This window comes from Onychomys torridus, chromosome 3, assembly GCF_903995425.1.
Source record: "Onychomys torridus chromosome 3, mOncTor1.1, whole genome shotgun sequence".
Taxonomy (NCBI): domain Eukaryota; kingdom Metazoa; phylum Chordata; class Mammalia; order Rodentia; family Cricetidae; genus Onychomys; species Onychomys torridus.
In genome coordinates this window covers 15351409-15371341 of record NC_050445.1, presented here as the reverse complement: position 1 = coordinate 15371341, position 19933 = coordinate 15351409, and the positions used below count along the sequence as shown (strand labels likewise).

The 19933-nt window shown below is 42.1% G+C and overlaps 1 protein-coding gene across 4 annotated transcripts in view; it reads right to left on the bottom strand.

Moving 5' to 3' along the window:
* Window positions 1–19933, bottom strand: part of Herc3 (HECT and RLD domain containing E3 ubiquitin protein ligase 3) — a 104743-nt gene that overhangs the window by 59921 nt on the left and 24889 nt on the right. For all 4 annotated transcript variants that reach the window (XM_036182890.1, XM_036182889.1, XM_036182891.1 and 1 more), the window contains 7 exons: window positions 7832–7991; window positions 6890–6966; window positions 5895–6116; window positions 4958–5049; window positions 3537–3667; window positions 2184–2344; window positions 154–230 (listed from right to left, as the gene is read on the bottom strand). In XM_036182890.1, the coding sequence (XP_036038783.1) occupies window positions 154–230; window positions 2184–2344; window positions 3537–3667; window positions 4958–5049; window positions 5895–6116; window positions 6890–6966; window positions 7832–7991 (920 nt within the window). The remainder of the gene's footprint in view (window positions 1–153; window positions 231–2183; window positions 2345–3536; window positions 3668–4957; window positions 5050–5894; window positions 6117–6889; window positions 6967–7831; window positions 7992–19933) is intronic.

Genomic DNA, 19933 nt, shown 5'->3' with positions numbered 1-19933 from the left:
GCTAAGTGGAGATAACGTCAAGGCTTAGACTGTTTCTTTTAGTAAGATAAAATCAGTAGAAACAAAGAGCCACAAAGCTTTTGTGTAACTATTAAATTAAACATTGACTACCATCATTCTGCTGTGAATGTGAAAATCAAAAGAAAATGTTACCTCATATGTGGAGAAAAGCACAAACGTCTGGTCCCCCCCAGAGAAGATCTGCTTAACGACACGGTACTTAAAGCGATCTGTTAAAAAAAAAAAAAATTCAAACGGTTTGTTTTTCAGTGGTTGCTCCCTTCCATCCTCCTCTGATTTTCCAAAGTACACTTGGGGGGGGGGGGTCTCGTCTGTTTTAATTGTGTGCAGAGAAGAGGCCTTCCCTCCTGGATCACTGCCTAGGATTTTTTCTAGATCAGTTACAAATAAACGTAAGAAACAGTGCCCATACCCTCCCGCCTCCCTCCCTCACAGCCAGCTAGCCCTGACCTTGTCTCTACTTCTCATGCTAATTCCGTCATGCCACTGGCCTGAATTCTAAAACGGGCACTACTATAAATGGTAACATGCACGGCAGTCCCACATCTGCATGTGGCCCTCTCCATCCCCTGCAGGAGGATGCTAGCAATGCAAAGACCTCTTTTTCCAGTCCCAGGTAGACACCCCATCACATGGGGGCACTCTGAAGACCACCTAATGGCTTTTCTTTATTATTTATTTAAAATGTAATTGCATCATCTCCCCCTTTTGCTCTCCTCCCAGACCTGTCGCATTCACCCCTGCCCTCTCCCTTTTGAAAGCATGGCCTCTTTTTAACTGCTCCTGTTACATGCACACACACAGACACCTAAACATATTCAAACTTCCCAGTTTGTTTACTGCTACATCTACATTCACACATCCCCTTCACACACTCCAGCCCCCAGCTCTAACCTCCTCCAGCTGTAATATTCCTCAGTGCCTTCCCCTGCGGACTCATGGTACCACAAAGGGCCGTAAGTCCATAGCATATGACATGAACACTGGAAATTTCCTTATTTCTACCATATTTTGTCAAGCACACAGGCATACATTTACAACCACTTATGTCAAGCCAGATTGTGATTCAATTTCAAAAAACTTGTGGTTTCAAATTAAACTTGAGTTTCTTGATTCGATTATTGTTGTCTGGGAGGAGGAAGGGATTAAGACAAAGGTAACTACATAGTCCAGGATGGCCTAGGACTTGTGATCCTGAAGGGCTGTATCACAGCAGTGCACTACCAGATCCAGGAGCACACTTGCTAAGCACATGTATTCCAAGTGTGAGGAGAACACCTAGAGAAAGATATTTACAAATGACCAAGAAGACACCAGGCTATTTTTTTTTTTTTTTTTTTTTTGCTTTGGAAAATATTAATGCTGACAGTCTTGTTTATTTTATGTTTTCAGCTTCCTACATCTCATACATACCTGTCCCATAAGTGTTTACTGAGTGACAGGTTTGTAGCAGCTCTATGTTCTACGCTAGGTTCACAAGGATTACTCATTCCTTGGCCTTCAGTTCCTTAGCATGCAGGAAGGAGGGGATGAACTTGAGAGAGTCACTGGACTCTCAACTGCTCCTCTTCCCAGTGTGGCCAACTGAATCAATCTCTTTTCTCTGCTTTTCCACAAAAACAGTTACAGTAAGGGAACTTACCAAGTCCTAAGTTGTCAGTCTAAAGTTCAAAATTAAATTTGATTATTAAATTACATTTCTATTTAATAACTGGGCAGTTCAGTTTCTAGCTCTGGATACATTATTTCAGGGTGAAGTTGGTCAGTATGAATAACTGTCTTACTTTAGTCTCCAATAAACAGTCTGCCAACCCAATCTCCTCAAGAGAACCTTCAGAAAGAAGTCTCATCCCACTGCCACCAGACATCAGAAACAGAGCACAGGAACCCAGAGCACACAGGCTTTAGACTGAGGCAGATCTGGGTTCAAATCCTACCTCTAGAATTATTTTGATCTTGAGGGATCAGCTCTTTGCTTTTGACAAGTGAGTGGTGGCCAATAGTCCTGAGCTTGCTTTTTAGTGCTTACCATGGACTTGATGACAAAAAACAACTCATATTTATCACCTCCAAAATAGTTCAAGACAAGTAACAAATACATATTAAAATAATAGTTATGATTACTTAAAAATATAATTAATTGCAATGAAAATCACTCTTACCGGCTCTAGCTGAAAGCTGACCACTGTGGGCAGCCCAATACCCCTTCACTGGAGATGGGCACTTAACGTTACATGTGTGTCCAGTTCCTAGCTGACCTCTAGCTCCACAACCAAATGCATAGATGAGTCCAGAAGAAGGCACAAAGGCTAGGGTGTGCTGTCTGTAGGGAAAGAATGAATGCATTAGCATACTTTCCACTGATCAGGATGTACACTCAATCTGATTTTTAACTTCCACATGAGATCACAGCAAGTCCTACGGATTCCTCTGCAGTCTCTCTATGTTCTTATGTTTTTTTACAACTCCTAACCTCTGATGCCCAATCAGGCATGGCTACCCTATGGCCGAGACCCAGGACAGCTATGAGTGTAGTCCAACACTAAAGCATAAACTTGCTTAAAACATCATGAGAAGCTTTGATTTTTGTGTTTCTCTTTGGTGTGTGTGTGTGTGTGTGTGTGTGTGTGTGTGTGTGTGTGTTTTATAATTGCTCATGTATGAGTCTATGCATGTGTATGGACATATGGACATGCACGTGTGTGAACGTGTGTAGGCCAGAAATAATTTTCTCCTTATTTTTAAGGACAGTCTCTCTCTGAGCCTTTTTAAAGACAGTCTCTTGGTAAACTAGGCTGGCTTGCCAGTAAGCTTGGGGAATGTGCCTGTCTCGGCCTGTCACAGCACTGGGATTACAGATGGACACTGCAAATCTGGCTTTTTAATGTGCTTGGTGAGAATGCAAATTTGTGTCCTTGTAATTGCAGGGCAGGCTTGTTAACTAACTAAACTGTAGATGATAACACTGTATTGCTGTGACAAAGGGTCACAAAAGCCTACTGATCTTGGGGAGGAAGGCAACATGTAGAAAGAGATGAAAAACCTGCCACATCCTCCCTTTAGGATGAAAGAAAAACAGAACTGGTACAGAAAGGAACTGTCACATTCCTCCTTCGTTTCTTCTGTACATTGTGCTACTCACCCTCTATTCCCTGAGGCCCAGTGTCCTCCTGCTGGACGGCTTACCTAAAGCCCTTCCTTACCATGCCTCCTACAGTCTGACTTTCCCTACACAGGTGATCATGCAGTTGAGATTTCCTAAACCAAGCTGTGAACTGTGGCACATGCCAATAATCCCTTCGCCCAGGGAAGAGCAGGAGGAAGCCTCCATTATATATTGACAAGTTTAAGAGTTTGAGGCCAGCATAGGGTATACAAACCAGTACTATCTTATAAAAGGAAAAAAATAATAAAGAATAAAAAAAAAAAAAAAAGATTTCCTAAACTGATAGTGGTTCAGTGAGCTTACAGGCTTTCCCATTGCCAGATCTACTTCTGCGCCTTGGGGCACTCACCTGCCACAAGCAATCTGAGTTACTTCACTGCCCATCAGCTCCAGAACTCTTCGTGGATTCACTTCATCATTCATGGAGTTATGTCCAAGTTGTCCACAGGAACCAGCACCGAAGGTAAACACGCCTCCACTCTAACAGGGGACAAGGGTAGGGTGACTTTGGAACCTGAGATTGCGGGCTATCCTCTAAAACCTGCACATGCGTTCCATCTCACCGGCCTGTAGAAGGCACCACACTCACCTGATACTTGGCCATCATCATTTCTTGAGAACGTTTATGAAGTAGAAAAAGAATATATATAAGACTATAGCTTTAGGGGACAAAATCCACACCACTTGAAGGACTGGGTACCATTTGGAGATTTTATAGACGATTTAAAAGTGCAGTGATGTAGGGCTGGAGAGTGAGCTGAGCAGTTTAGGAACAGCACCTGCTGCTGTTTCAGGGGACCTGAGTTCTGTTTGCAGCCCTCACTGCCCAAACCTCTCAACCAGAGGGAACTCTAGTTCCAGGGGATCCAACGACCTGTTCTGGACTCCACAAGTACCAGGCATGTACATGATACACATACCCAAGCAAAACGCTTGCACAAAATAATTTTTGAAGTGCAATAATGTGTTAGAAGGCAAACATTTTTTAAAGCTAACAAAAGTGAAATGAGAGGATTCTTCAGGGTCACTCACATGTAAGAAACTGAGGCCTCACAAACTCCATAATAAAGATCTTAAATTTGTACTTGAATAAATGCTAAGCAATCTATGATAGCAAGTCCTCAATATGAAAAAGGCATTTTCAATCTAGATGGCCCACACTTAAAATCCCGGTACTTAGGACTGTGGAGGTGGAGGCAGGGAGTAGGAGAGTTCAAAACCATTCTAGTACGTTCTGTATGGCAGAATAAACAGCAGCCTGATTCATGAGACCTTGTCTCAAAACCACACCAAAAAAAAAAAAAAAAAAGGAAGAATTTTCATTCTTTCTAGCATGTAAATGCTTTTAGGAGCAACAGGCACCACCCAATAATTTTAAAATAGTAATTAAGTTACTATTTTTTATATACTCAAACGGATTATTTAAAAAGAAGAAAGGACGGGTGCTGTTTTGCGTGTGTGTGTTTGTGTGCGTGTGTGTGTGTGTGTGTGGTGTGTGTGTGTGCGTGTGCGCGCGTGCGTGTGTGTACACCATACTTTTATTATTTATATTGAACTATTTTAAAATGTTACCTGGAGAACCTATAAAGTTATCCAAGAGGAGAGCATAGGCACATTGTTAAAAAGCAGTCTTCCCTCTGCTCCTCCCAGGACAATCACAACAAAGAGAAAATCCAAGCCCAAGCCCAAAAATTCACCAGCACAGCTACTCTGTAACACCTGAAACTGCCCATCGCCCCCTCCTCCACGGCAAGGCCCCTGAGCCCTCACCTTTGTGAGAACCGCTGTGTGCTCCTCTCCACAACTGATATAGACGACTTTCTGTGTTCGTAAAAGCTTCACGTGGCACGGAGACTCTCGATCTAAGACAAGTTAGGCATCAGCGTGTGACTCGCGTTGGCCTTTTAAATGAGATATATCTCCTGACTCACCTTCAGCTCTCTGCCTCCAACTCTACTTGAAAAGTCCAGCGAAATTTCAGTTTAATATATCAAGACCTTAACTCATAATTTCCTGCACTCTCTCTGTCCGCTCCAACTCATCTTCCCTTGCCCCACGCATTATGACCTGATCCTCCCAACCTTCCCTTTGTTTCCAAACACACAGCCTAAGAGCAGAAGCGTCCTCATCAAGCACTACAAAATCCAAACAGCTCCCTGCCCTCTTGACCCACCACAGCTACACAAACTGGACCACTCCTCTCCTCAAAACCCTTCAGATTTCTTCTCCCCTCACTGAGGAAGTCAAACTCCTCGCTGTACCTTTTGGGGTCCTTGGTGGTGGCGCCTCCAGAGCCTCCCCGATCTCCATCTCCGCTTCCTCATCACTCACCTTCACGTTGGTCAGTGCCTATTCCCCTTGAATGGAGTACTTCTCACCAAGTCATCTGCATGTCCCACTTCCCACCTGGTCTCCTATAGAGCTCGGCTCAAATACGCCCTCATCAGAGAGCTCCTTCCTGACCAACTTGTGATGAACAGGGAGCTTATTCTAAAGCCATGGGACCCACTCTATCTTGACAGGTGTGGTATTAGCATCCACCCACTAGCATGTGGCTTCCGCTAAGCCAAGGGTGTCCTCTCTTGTTCACTGCTGTTCCCTCTGTACATAGCACAAGGCCAGCACACAGAAGGTCCACAGAAACATTTGTCAAGTATATGAATGTATTTTTGAACCGGAGAACACATACGGTGGTGGCTTTACATACCTTTTTCATCACTGAGCCCTAGCTGCCCCGCATTGTTCATTCCCCAGCCAAAAACAGCTCCTGACAGAGACAGGGCAAAGCTGTGGGCCCCTCCTGCAGCCACCTGAGCCAGCGGAATCCCTTCCAAAGCCCTCACCCTCTGTGGGCTGGTTTGAGAGGGGAACTCCTTCCCCAGGCCCAGCTGTCCGTGGCTGTTCTTTCCCCATGTGAAGAACTGGCCATCTGCAATAGCAACAGGACAACTGATGTTATAAACAAAATGATACAGGCTCCATGCACAAAGATAATCCAGCGGTTACACTATCCATTAGTTGCCCTATACACACCAAATCCATCCAAGAGAAAGGGAAGAGACACCGTGTGTTTTAAGATTTCCAAAGCCTAAATCAGCATTAGAAAACAGAAAAGCAAACTCAAGCCTTAGTGCCCTTCAAAGGCTGTCAACACTTATCTAAAGAAAACACTGAAGGTTTAAGGAAATTCAGTTGCGAACAGGCTGGTTACCAGGCACACATCTGAGCAAGGTGAACTCAGCTCTGAGCACACTGCCAGGAGCGGCAGCTGTGACCCAGGACAGCTCTGGGGTGGAGGCCTGAGCAGGACATTGGCAGGAGGAACATGACCTTACACTGCCTCACACTTCTCTTACTGCGGATTTGACATTTCTCTGGATTCCTGACGGTAAAATGGGGCCTGAAAATGGACTGTAGCTTTTTAAAGACAATGTCCACTAACACTTCTGTATGCTCAACCCCCCCCCCCCCCCCCCCGGGGGGAACTGGCTGTCCTGGCCCCTCGCTTCTCTTTTGTGTAAGAACTGAAACAGCAATGATGCATCCTACATCATCCACCTTACCAACAGGGGATGAGCTACACAAAGACTGTTTGATAAATGTCACTGTTCAGTTAAAGCTTTCAAGTTAGATAACACAGGACGGCAGACGAGGAATGCTTTTTAAATTAACATAACATTAGCATATATGTATATAAATTACCAGCTGCCAGGGCCAGGCAGTGCCAGTTGCCACAGGAAACTTGTAATATGGTCTGCTGGTTCAGCTTCTGTATTAACCTAAAACAAAGAAGCGTTTTCTTAAATGTGCATTCACACAGAATTATCAGAAACATTCTCAACTAAACATCATCATTAAAAATATCACCTTGTGTAAAAGACCTTTTCAAAATTAAGCATGTGATCTTGCCTGATAAAATTCTATTAGGGCGGGGTTGGGGATTTAGCTCAGTGGTAGAGCGCTTGCCTATAGGCAAGTGCAAGGCCCTGGGTTCGGTCCTCAGCTCTGGCCAAAAAAGAAAAAAAAAATTCTATTAGGGCTTTCACTAGGTTTACTCTTAGGAATTCACTGTTTAAAACAAAAATTCTCCCACACCTGGACCCATTTTTAAATCCTACTACCTACCATCCCTACTTCAGGAAGTGATTATTGTGACACACAAAATCTTTAGGATCTCTAATGTATTTACTGTTTTCATAAATGCTAATGAGCAGACTATGGCTGACAGAGGCCAGGAAGCTACAATTGGGAAGTACAGGCAAGGAGTCAGCCTCTGCTACATAGTGAGTTCAAGGCTAACCTGGGTTAAATAAGACCCTGTGTCAAAAAAAGGAAAGAAAAGTAATTAAAAACTTCCTGACCATCAGTTTGAGGTAAATAAGTATGAGCGACAAAAGGGGAACCCTTTTTAGTCAACATATCCGTCAACTGCTAGGAACCCAGCCAGTGGCTAGTACCAGAAGGAATTCAGTTCTGAACCAACTCACATGTTTATAATTTAAGGCAGACATTTCTAAAAGGATTGGGTTTTGTTTGTTTGTGTATCACAAATGTTGTTACCAGGCATATCAATAGCATAAAAGAAATAGCAACAGCTTGAAGAAAACAGTACAACATCAAGAACCCTTTGGGTAACACTCTCACCTGGGCACTGCCACCGAATCCTCAGTAGTCATGAGTCCCAGTTGGCCATCACTGCCTGCACCCCAAGAAAACAGCTGGCCCTGGTCACTAAGAGCCAAACTGTGGGACTCGCCACATGCCACATGTATGATGTGCTGATCGGCCAATGCTCCAATTTGTTCTGAAAGAGATCCAAAGAAAGGAAGAAAATATAGAGCCTGTAAACAGAAATGTTGCTCCCTTTCATTAGCCACCTTCCGCTGTGTGACGAACACCCAACCAGGAGGGGACAGTGAAGAGGGCACAGTGCATCAGGAGGAAGGAGGCAACCGTTCTGACTCCTCACACGTGGACACCTGGGAAGAGAGCCTGGAAGGCTGGCACTCTGCTAGCTGTCTCCCTGACCACTTGTCACTGAGTCCAGGACCCCAGCCTACAGGATGGTATCACCCACATGTAGGGTAGGTCTTCCATTCTCAGTTAAACCTCAGAAACACCCCCAAAATATTCCCAGATGTCTCTCTCTTAGGAGTTCCTAGACCCAGGTGTTGCCAATGAAGATGAGCCACAGCGATCATCATCCCAGGCAATTTTACAGAGAACCATGAAACCTGCAAATTTACAGAAATACTGAACTTTGGGGATTCATCAGTAGGCAACTGGCATTTTCATACCTGTGTATAAGATCTTTTTTTTTATCATATTTACTCTAATTATGTGTACTTATCACCTCTCCCCCTACATCCCCTTCCAATTCCCTAAACTCCTTCACTTTTCAGGACCTTTTTTTTTTTTTTTTTTACTGAGAGTCCACATATGAGAGAAAACATATTCTATTTGTCTCTCTGAGTTTGGCATATTTCACTTAACATAAGACTCTCCAGTTCCATTTTCTTCTACATGGCTAATCCATCCTAGATATAGACAGATATAGATATATATGGATCCATAATATATATACATGTATGGACCTATATACATCATATGGACCATCATACATACATTTGAGGACCAAAAAAAAGCAATAGTGAAAGTTCTGTAGCATCTGACATCAACTTATGCTGCTGAGTTATCATTACAGAACCACTGATACAGAAAACAGACATGTGTAGCAATGCAGGATAGAGGATCCAGAAATAAACCACACTACTGCCATCTGAGTTTTCAATGAAGGTGCTGAGAACATATAGTGGAGAACAGGGTTTCTTTAACAAATAGTAGACAATTGAAACTATATTTCTACCTTACCACTTATTTTAAAAAGAATGGCTTAATCTAGGTGGAGTGGCACAGAGCCCTTAGGAAGTGGAGGCAGACAAATCAGGAGTTCAAGATCTTTTCTGCTGTATAGTGAGTTCAGGGGCCAGCCTAGTTATAGGTGACCTTCACTCAAAAAAAAAAAAAAAATTAACTAAAAAACTGTTCAAAGATCTTCATGGAAGACCTACATCGTGATACTACTACAGGTAAACATGAGGAGAGAGATACTTTATGATGTAAGCATGAGCAGTGACTTTCTCATTAGGACTGAAGTTCTTCAGGACACAGTAAGAATTGACAGGTGGGATTTTGTCTAACAGCAAGGCTTTGGTGAACGGAGCAAACCATTAACAGCAAAGGCACACCCAGAGGACAAGGAAAATCCATTACCACGTGTTCATCACTAAAATACATGACTAATTGTAAAAATTAAATGACAGAAGAATAAATAATGCAATTGATAGATGGATGAATGAGTCATTTCTCAAAGAAGTAGTTCAAGTGACCAACGAGTAAATGAAACAGTTTCATCTGTAGACATCAAGAAATTATAAATCACTTCTACACTGAGACCATTCCAACCTAGTCAGAATGGATGGCATTAAGAGAACAATATGCCAGAGAGGCCAGGCGAGGACATTTAGATACTGTTGGTGGGAATGCAAGTTAGTACAGCAATTGAGGAGGCTGCTCAAAAAACTAAAACTAGAACTTCCACAGGATCTAGCTGTACCACTTTGGATGTATATCTAAAACAGTCAAGGACAGCATGTAATAGAGATAACCTGCATGTCTACATTAATCGAAGTACTATTCACAATAGTCAGATCCTGGGACCATCTTGATACCCATCAGCCAATGAACAGCTGTGAAAATGTGGCACACATTGTAATACACACACACACACACACACACACACACACACACACACACACACACGACAGAAAGATAGTAAAATCCAGGGGTTTAGGGACTTTGCTGTGAGATTATATCTCCTAGGAACTTCAAAAGCCACAACCATGAAGTCTAACATGACTGTCCAAACACAAGCCAAGCAATGATAACCAAGGAACATGCCAAACTGGATGGAGAAAACTTGGAGCAGGAGAAGAGGTTTTCCCCAGGGCACATCAACTGGTTATTCTGTGCCAATGGTTAGTCCTGAAAACACACATACAAGTAACATTATACAGACTCAATAAGTTATGTTTAGGAAGATACATGTATATACATATATGCATGCAATATAACCAATTAAAAAAAGAGGCCATGAATTTGAGGGAGAGCAGGCAGGAATATATGGGAGGGTTTAGAGGGAGAAAAAGGAAGGGAGAAATGTTGTAATTAAAATATAATCTCTGCCGGGTGGTGGTGGTGCACGCCTTTAATCCCAGCACTCGGGAGGCAGAGCCAGGCGGATCTCTGTGAATTCGAGGCCAGCCTGGGCTACCAAGTGAGTTCCAGGAAAGGCGCAAAGCTACAAAGAGAAATTCTGTCTCGAAAAAATAAATAAATAATGAAATATAATCTCAAAAAGAACAACAACAAAAAGTCTTCTACATCTCTGGTTGGCAGGGGTGGGGGGCTAGGTGGCTGTTGTAAATGGGATTGTTTTCCTAATTCTGTCTTACTTGTTGTTTGTGTAGGAAAAAAGATACCTAACTGTAAGTTGATTATTTTTAAACTTTTCTAAAATTGTTGATCAAAAGAATTCTGGTGGAATCAATAGAGTCTTTGGAGTGTAGGATCATAACACCAGCAAATATGTACTGTTTGATATCTTTTCTGTCTTCTTGTGGACCACAAGAATATATTATAGGGATTCATCTGTGTATTAAAGCTATACTTTGACCAGCCAAGGGTCTGTCAAGAAGCAAACCATTTATTATGAATATTTGGTGTTATCCAGCCTTTACTATTTCAGCTGTCTTCTGCTATGAAATTCTTGCATGCCAAAATATTTCCAGACCATTTGGCTAACAGTTCAGCTCCCCAGATCTACTGAACATCCCTGTTGCAGCCAGTACTTGGATAAGGTCACATAGGCAAAAACAAGCTGGGGAGATGCATAGCTTTGTTTCTTGTGCAAATGAAGCTTGAGGGCTAGTGGCTCCCTAGAGCAATTGACTGAGAACAAAAGAGGTTTTACATATCCAGGCGGAAGGTAGGGTGGAGGAACATTCCTGTGGAGACAGAGAACCAAGTGCCCAGGGAAAGAAAGGAGGCTGGAAACAGGAGTTTAGTCCTTAGCAGGACTATGAGCTAGGTAATTAGACAGAACTGATGCTAAGTAGACAGGATTTCATCCCAGAGAAATAAAGTAGACAGATAAAGAGTTAGGTGTATCTATACTTATTCTCATCCTGAATGCCTGACAGAGCTATAGCTGTATTGATAGAAATTTGTCTTAGAGGAATAAAGTTAACAGACTAAGAGTATAGCGTACGTAGATTTTCTTTCCCTCTGATATCCCACGGCGGATGTAGTGCAATCCCATGGACCCTGGGTATTCCACACTGTCTGCCTTTTGCCTCTGTCTTGCTTTGTTACTCCAGTTAAGAGTTCAAGCATTGTACAGAAGAATGGTGACAGACCCCTTGCCTTGTGACTGACTTTGGAAAACATGCTCTATTTCCCCTTCCCATGGCCTTATGAGTCTTTTATTCATAGTCTCTTCAGAGCTACCATCATGAGATGTTGAATGTCCAAATGACTCTATCTACTGAAATGATCATGTAGTGTTTTGTCCTTGACATATTTATGTACTCCGCTGCTTTTATTATGTTTGTTGTGCTGCTGAATTAAGTTTGCAGGTATTTTACTGATGATTTTGCCATTTACGTTGATCAGAGAAATTGGTCTGTAGTTTCTTCTATTATTGCTGTGAGCTTACTCAGTTTGGACCCCCAAATTATACTGGCTTCATGAGTGAGTTTTGAAGTTTTTACTTGCTTTGTATTTTGTGGGATTTTTTTTTTTTTTTTTTTTTTTTTTTAAAAAAGAACAGCTGTGTCCATAGTCTGGTAGACACCAGCAGTGAATCAAGCTAGACCAGGCTTTTCTTTGCTGATAGATGTCCTTATTAGCAGTTTAATATCTTTGCTTGTTATTGGGTTTTTTTTCCCCCTCTACTCTTGGTTTAATTTGGTAAGTCCTATACATCTAGAAACTTCTAGATTTTCTCATTTATTGAAATACGAGTTTTCAGAATGCCCCCAATTGATCCTGGGTTTCAGTGGAATCTTAGTCACCTTCTTTATCTCTAATTGTCTGGTGTCTTCATCTGTCTTTTGGTTAGTATGGCTATGGGTTTGATAATCTGGTCTATTCTTTCCAGGGGTTCACTCTGTTACACTAATTCTTTGTATTGTTCCTTTTCTGTTTCACTGACCACACTTCTCAGCTTAGTCTTCCCTCAGAGGTTATTATCTGAGTCACTGCTGACTGCCCCAGGCCTATAGCTAGAAACACCTCTCTCTGGCTACTTTCACTATCTTCCACAGGTTCTGTTGTTTTCATTTTATTTGATTCTAGGAAGGTTTTTTTTGTTTTGTCTTGTTTTTAAGTTTTTCAGTCTCTTCAATGACCAACTAATCACTCAAATGCTTCATTTAATCCCTACTTCATATATTTTATAGTTTCTATTGTTGATTTCTAATTTTATTTCATTATGATGTGATAAAAATGTAAGATGTTTTCATTTTCTTCGATTTATTCAGACTTGTTTTGTGTCTAAAATATGACCTGTTTTGGAGAAAATTCCATGAATTGCTGAGAAGAATGTATATCCTGAAGTTGTAGATGTAATTTAAGCCCACTTAATCCACAGCTTTGTACTGTTTAACCCCAAAGTGTTTCTTTGATGATTTGGGGGTGTAGTCTAGGTAACCTAGTTAAAGTGGGGTATTGAAGTCATTCTCCATTACTGCATAGGAGACCATCTGAACCTTTACATTCAGTAGCGTTTGTTTTAGAAACTTGGAGTACCAATGTTGGGTGCACATGGTTATAAAACTTGGGTCACCTTGATGGATCATTCCCTTCACCAACCATAAGTGACCTTAATTGTCTTTTCCAACAATGGACTGGAGTCTGCCTTAACAAAAAATCCAGTATACCTGTTTGCTTTCAGATTCCATTGACTTGTAATCTTTTTTTTTTCTTTCCCCCACCCTATCCCTTTCATGCTGGGCTTATTTTTGCCAACAATGTGAGTTTGCTACAGACAGAAAACAATTGAGTGTTGTTTTTACATCCAAATCCCATATGGGTATACTGTATACCTGTGTTTACCCTCTCTATCTTCTGGAGCTCAGGCTTAATGACTGAATTCTTGTAACTCATGATTATGAAGAAAGGTCTTTCTCCTCTTTCAGTTCTGAGGGGCAGTTCGCTGCACACAGTATCAAATGTTGGCAGTTACTCTACACACAGTAACAGATGTTGGCAGTTACTTTCTTTCAGGGCCCGAAGTAGATTATTCCATGCCCTCCTGCTTTGGGGTTCCTAAGAGAACTCTGCTGTTCTTGATGGGTTTGTCTCTCCCCTCTTTCTCTTTCGGGGAGGGGGAAGGGACCTTCATATGTGACTCTTCATTTTCCTCTTGCAGCTTTCAAGAGTTATTGATGGTGTGGTCCATATAATTGATGTTTTACTACACCATGATACACATTCTTTCACGGTCTCGTCTTTTTGAAGTTCTAAAAATCTCCCCTAAGTGTCTACTTCTTTCTCATGAATTGGGAATTTTTATCTATAACTTTATGCAATGTTTTCTGTGCCTTTAAATCGTGCATCTTCTCCTTGTAGATCCACGGCTCACAAATCAGACCCTGTAATGGTCTTTCAGAGGTCTTAAAGGTTTGTTACATCCTTCATTGTCCCTACCCCCAACCCCTCTGTGGATGTTCTGATGCCTCTCTGCCATTGCTGTTCCCTTATATTCTACCTCCACTTGATCTAGTGATCAGAGAGACTTCCAATTGAGCTTCTTATTTAACTGACTAAACTTCTCATTTCCAAATTTTCAATTTGATTTTTTTTCGAGGAGTTTTAGTACCTTTGAATGGCTTATTACTTAAAAACAAACAAACAACAACAACAACAAAAAACACATTGAGACAGTGTCTCCAGTCCTGGCCCTGAACTCCCTATATGCCCAAGGATGACCTTGAACTTCTGATCCTCCTACCTCTACCTCCCAAGTGCTTGGACTACAGGTGTGCATTGTCCCACCTGGCTTATGTTACAGATTGAACCAAGGGCCTTGTACAGGCTAGTCAAGGACTTCACCAACTAAACTATATCTCCAGCCCCTTAATCGCTTTAATTTTTTTTAATTGTATGTATATGGTGTTTTGCCTGCACATGTGTCTGTGTATACTGTGTGTACAGTAACTGTGGAGGCCAGAAGAAGGCAAAGGATCCCCTGGAACAGGACTTAAGGAGGTTGTCAACCGCCAAGTGAGTGCTGGGAATCTATCAGGTGCTCTTCACCCTGAGCCAACTCTCCAGCCAACCCCCAACCGCTTTTACATCTTACATCATCTTGCCAGTTTTCATTTAGCTGTTCACTCGTATATTCTTTGAGTCTGTCCTGGCGCTTGTTCACACTCTTCTTGAATCTGCTGATCCACTTCATCATCAATCTTTTGAGTTATCTGAACATCAGCAGCTTGACTATCATTGGATTTGACTGCTATAGAATTTTGAACTTTTGGAGGACTCACGTTACCTTGGTCCCTCACTCCCATATTTCTTGTGTTTCTAAATTGAGACTTATGCCTCTGGGGCCAAGCTACTGGTTTGAAGCTCTAAGTTCCCAGATTCTGTCACTTGAAGTATTTGCCAAAATTCAGGAAGACCTACACTGTAGCAGCTTTGGGGTGTGACTTCTCACAACTGTGCTTCAACAGCTGAACTCTCTCACCCAGTGTCCTCAGTGTACCAGGCATGATTCCCAGCCTCACTCACAGAGAAGAAAACTACCTGAGGAAGTGACCTGGTTACAACTCCAGTAACATGGGGGTGGGGGCAAGACAATACTACATGAAGTAAGAAGACACTGGTTAGTAAGAATGGGAATATGAAAAAATAAAAACAATATCAGAGAATACTAAAAAACATACAAAATAAAGATAAGAGGGAAACGTAATCAGAGGAGGAAGCAAGGAACAGAAAAGAGTTGGAAGAGATCTAGGAAAAATTAACAATAAAAATGATGAAAAAAATTAAAATCAGGAAACATGAGGGAAAAAAACCAGAAAACTATCTAATTGAAGAATGGAATAATAAAAAAAAAAAAAAAAAAAGGGAGACAGAATTTAAAAGTACAAGTAAATATTAAATCTAGGTGTGGTGGTTCAGACAGAAGTCCCAGCACTCTGGAGGCTGAGGCCAGACTGGGCTCTGTGGGGGAAACCTGTCTCGAGAAAATAAACAGAGAAATCAGATATTGCAAGAAGAAATGGAAGGAGAATATGAAGGACAAAGAAAAATGAAAATACAAAAATGGAGAATTCGTATGTAAATATTTAAAGTAACTGGTCTAATCAATAGCAAAACAGTCTCTACAGAAAAATAATTATTTAGTGGCGGCATCAGAAGAAGGAGAGGGCAGTTAAAAAGAGGGCAGGTTCCCTCTAAGGAGGTCAGTCACATGTCTGCTTTGGCCTTGCACCAACCCTTCAGAGCAGGGTCTGTATGTCATTGCAAGTCCTCTTTTTTGCCTTTGTGGTGTACAAACAATGTAGCAACTGCAGGCGACAACGTCCTGTGGCCAGAAAGTCATGGCTATCCTGAGCTGTCTTTTAATTCAAGACTGGATGGGGCAGGCAACAAGCTTTCAGCCAGCTGGTCCCAACCTCCTGCACCTTGAATGTTCGATGATGGGACAACACAACCCTATGGGGATGCTGTGACCCACACCTGAGGTGGAATGCATGTATGCTGCACTTTGGGTTTGCTAATGTTCCACAACTTTGGATCCACACACGATCACCCGTGGACTCATTCCCCTCCTCCCAGAACTCCCACAACCACCTTCCTGCTGGAGTTTCATAGCAAGCTTCCCTACTGACACTTGTTAGTTTTAGTATGAACTGTGCCCATAGGCTCAGAGGTCTGAGCAGGTGGACCCTAATGATGATGTTGCGTCAAGGGCTTATGCAAGTGTTTGGAAGTGAGGCCTAGACAGAGGAAGAGGATGTGGATTACCAAGGGGAAGGCACTGAGGGTCATACTTCTGACCTTCTGGCCTGGGCTCTCTTTCTGTTTGTTCTGCTGAGATGTAAGCAAAGCTGTCTCAGTATGTTCTGGATGCAGAGAACCTGTCTCAAAATAGTGAGATGGAGAGTGATAGAGGACTCCTGTGTCGACCTCTGGCCTGCACATGCATGCACACACACACACACACACACACACACACACACACACACGCACATCTGTTCTTAACTGATATAATATATGCCTTCCGAGACGCTTTCTCTTTCCCTCAGTCTATGACCTCTGTCGCTCACTCTGTTTTCTGCAGTGTGCCAAGGTAGTCTTTTCCCTATCCTCTGCTCTCCAGATTTTTCCATTCTTGAAATTTGTGTTACACTTAATGTGTGTATGTGTGCACACAGGCAATAAGTTCCACAGCAGGTGTGTGATCGTCAAGAGGACAGCTCTGGGGAGTCAGTTCTCTCCTTCCACCACGTGGGTCCTGGGGCTAGCTAGACCTCAGGTCATCAAACACCTTTACCTACTGAGCAATCTCGTTGGCCCCAATTCTTAATCTTCTTCTTTTTTTTAATCTATCTGTTTGCCACCAAAATTTGAGTGTCTTACCACTGTAATTCACCTTGAAGGGTGCAGCTTCTCTAGCTATCCCAGCCCTATTTCCTAAAGATGTTCGAGATCGAGGACTGTTGTTCAACACTGTATATTTCTAAATGTTATCAATACAGATTCTAGCTATACTAGGCAGCATATATGCCTACAGTAGCACGTATATCCTCAGGTATACCCTGAACATATATAGACATATATGTATATATCTATGCAGAGAGAATTCTGCAGATTTACTATGTGGACATATTGAACTGAAGAAGCTCAAATGTGAATAGGAATGAGGCATATTCTTAAAAGCAAAGGGAATACATGAAATTCCACCGGGAACAATGAGACCCCCTTCCTCCCATCCACAAAATATCCAGAAGTCTAAATACCTCTCTCCACTAAGGTCCAAAACACATTTGTGTTTGTACCCAGCCAGGAAATAGGAGAATTTCACTCTGGGAAAATGAACCCAGTTCTCTGCCATTTTGTAACCAGGTGTACTACCTTGGAAGCCAGAAGCTACAATATATCTCTGTCTTGAATCTCTTCTCTCATCCCACCACAGTTACATGGGTGACTGCAGCACCTAACTAACAGAGGTTGAGGGCCTAAGGCTGACAAGAAAGGCTGTAATCCCAACTGACTCCCGGGAAACAGGTAGATTTGCACATCATAAAAGCTGACACACAGCAAGTGGCTATATATGCCAATGCCTACCTGAAAGCCAGTATTGCAGGTAAAGAGGGTCACCCTCAGCAAAACTGTACTACACTACCACCACTACAAACATCGACAGCCTAGACATACAGGGTTGATGTGAACACACCATAACCAACCAATAATCCAACAAATGAGATAAAAAATATAATTGAGAGCCACAGCACCGGACTAGATCAAGCAAGAGAATGTAAAATTGAGTCAAAAAACTGACTCATTTAGAGAGGAAGGAAATAAATAAGTAAATATCAATGCCGCACTTAAGCATGGAATACCTGCCTACGATGTCAGTACTAAAGAGGGAGCTGCAAAGGGTTGGGAGTTCAGGGATAGCTGGATGCTCTCTCAAAATGAAAACAAACAAACAAGGAAGAAATAAAGCTGATAGAACAGCCTTAAAGAAATAAACCATCGCAATTGCACAGGAAGAAAAGGAAATGGAAAAAGGCACCTGATATCTATTTAATGAGAACTAAACTTGCCAATATTCAGGAAAGACAAGTGTATCACAACTCCAATTAGATTTAACTTAGTCAAAAGTCAAAGACAAAGGGAAACTTCTAAAAGAAGTAAGAACAATTTTCAAGCCACATATAACAGAATTAGAGTGACAGATTTCTAGGCAGAAGCTTAGCAGGTTAGGAAAAAACAGGGTGATATATTGAGAGACACACAACAGCCAAGGTACAAATGATCAAACTAAGTATCCAACAATGGCTGTGCAGATAATGGAAATTTGGAATTTTTGCATAGTAAGATATTATTCATCCATAAAAAGGATGGAATTCTGTGGTATAGGGAAATGATGAGCTTATAAGTATTATGTTAGGTGAATAAATCAGGCACAAAACAAACATTGTAGGTTCTCACCTAAATATGGGAGCTATGCAAGTTGATTTGACAGAAATAGAGCAGAGTAGTGGTTACCAGAGACAATGTGGGAGATCACTAGGGGCATGGAAAGAGGTTAACAGCAGAAAGGTGCAGGTGGAGAGGAAATAAACACTATGCAGGGTGCTGGAGAAGAAAAGGTACCAACCACAGGCTTAGCTAACACCAACCCTTCATCCTACAATACAAACCTCCAGGCAAGATGCACCCACTGGCGCCACAGTGGCATGCATGCTAAACACCCACACTCTAGATGAGATCTGAGGCCTGCTCACAAAAGGGACTTCATGCCTGGCACTATAAACATGGTCAAAACACATGGTTAGGCAAGCCATAGGCCTTAGGGTAGAATCTATAGATGCTGTTTTGCTTTCATGTTGTCAAACTGCCATCTAAATATTTTATGCTATGTCCATATATTTGGCTGTTTTCTACCTTGGTCAGAGAAGCTTCTCGCTGTAGTCGGTAGTGGTAAATGCAGAAACTACTAACTGTTCAAAAACGCTGAGGATGAAAGACTGTGAGTGCTCAGCTATAGACGAGACATCTCTATGAAGTGTGACCTACACATATACCTCTAAAGCTGAGGGACCATCCTAGAGGAAAGAGCAGAAAGAAACATAAGACCCAGAAGATGGTCAGCTCTGCACATCACACGAATATTGAATGCATGAACTCAAAGCAACTGTGGTTACATGCCACAAGATCAAGAGTTAAAAATCCCAGCGTGGAGGAGGGAGAGGATCCTCACATACTGACTGAGGAGCTTGTAGCAGTGGATAGCTACTGAGAGGGAAAGTCACTGGGCAGACATTTCCTAAGTAACTGGACTGTTGGTCTCACTGTTTAGATATTGTTGGAGCACAACAAATTTGGTCCATTCCTACCCTTTAGAAGTTTAAAGACTAGGTGGGGGTGGAATTTATACCTGTAAAGATTACCTAGGGCAGTTCACCACATGCTACATGATAAAGCCCCTAAACATACCAAAGTAAGTTGCCCCATAGTTAAGTAGGTCTAAGATAGGCCAGGTCAAGTACTGAAGGTCTGATCTTTAATAAGGTTAACAGCTACAGGACCACATGCACTCTAGAAGCTCTGAGAAGTTGCAGCTTCGGCCTTTGGTCAATACATTGTCAATGTTCTGTAACTTCAGTGAGTAAAAATACCACTTAATTCTGAAGTTTTGTGTTGCAGTAGTGATGTTGTAGCTTGGCAATTTTGATAATCTTCATTTATTGGAGAAGGTAAGAGGTTCTTGTGCACACAGATAAACCACTAGGGGTGCTGATGGCCATGTCAGAGGAGCAGCAGCTGGCAACTGACTTCAGGAGATTGCCACCAGAATGAAAGGCACTGTGGGTGAATCTCGGATAGCCAAGGCCCCGAGGGCTTCAACTCTAGAATATCTCTTGCTATTGCTGTGCCTTTATA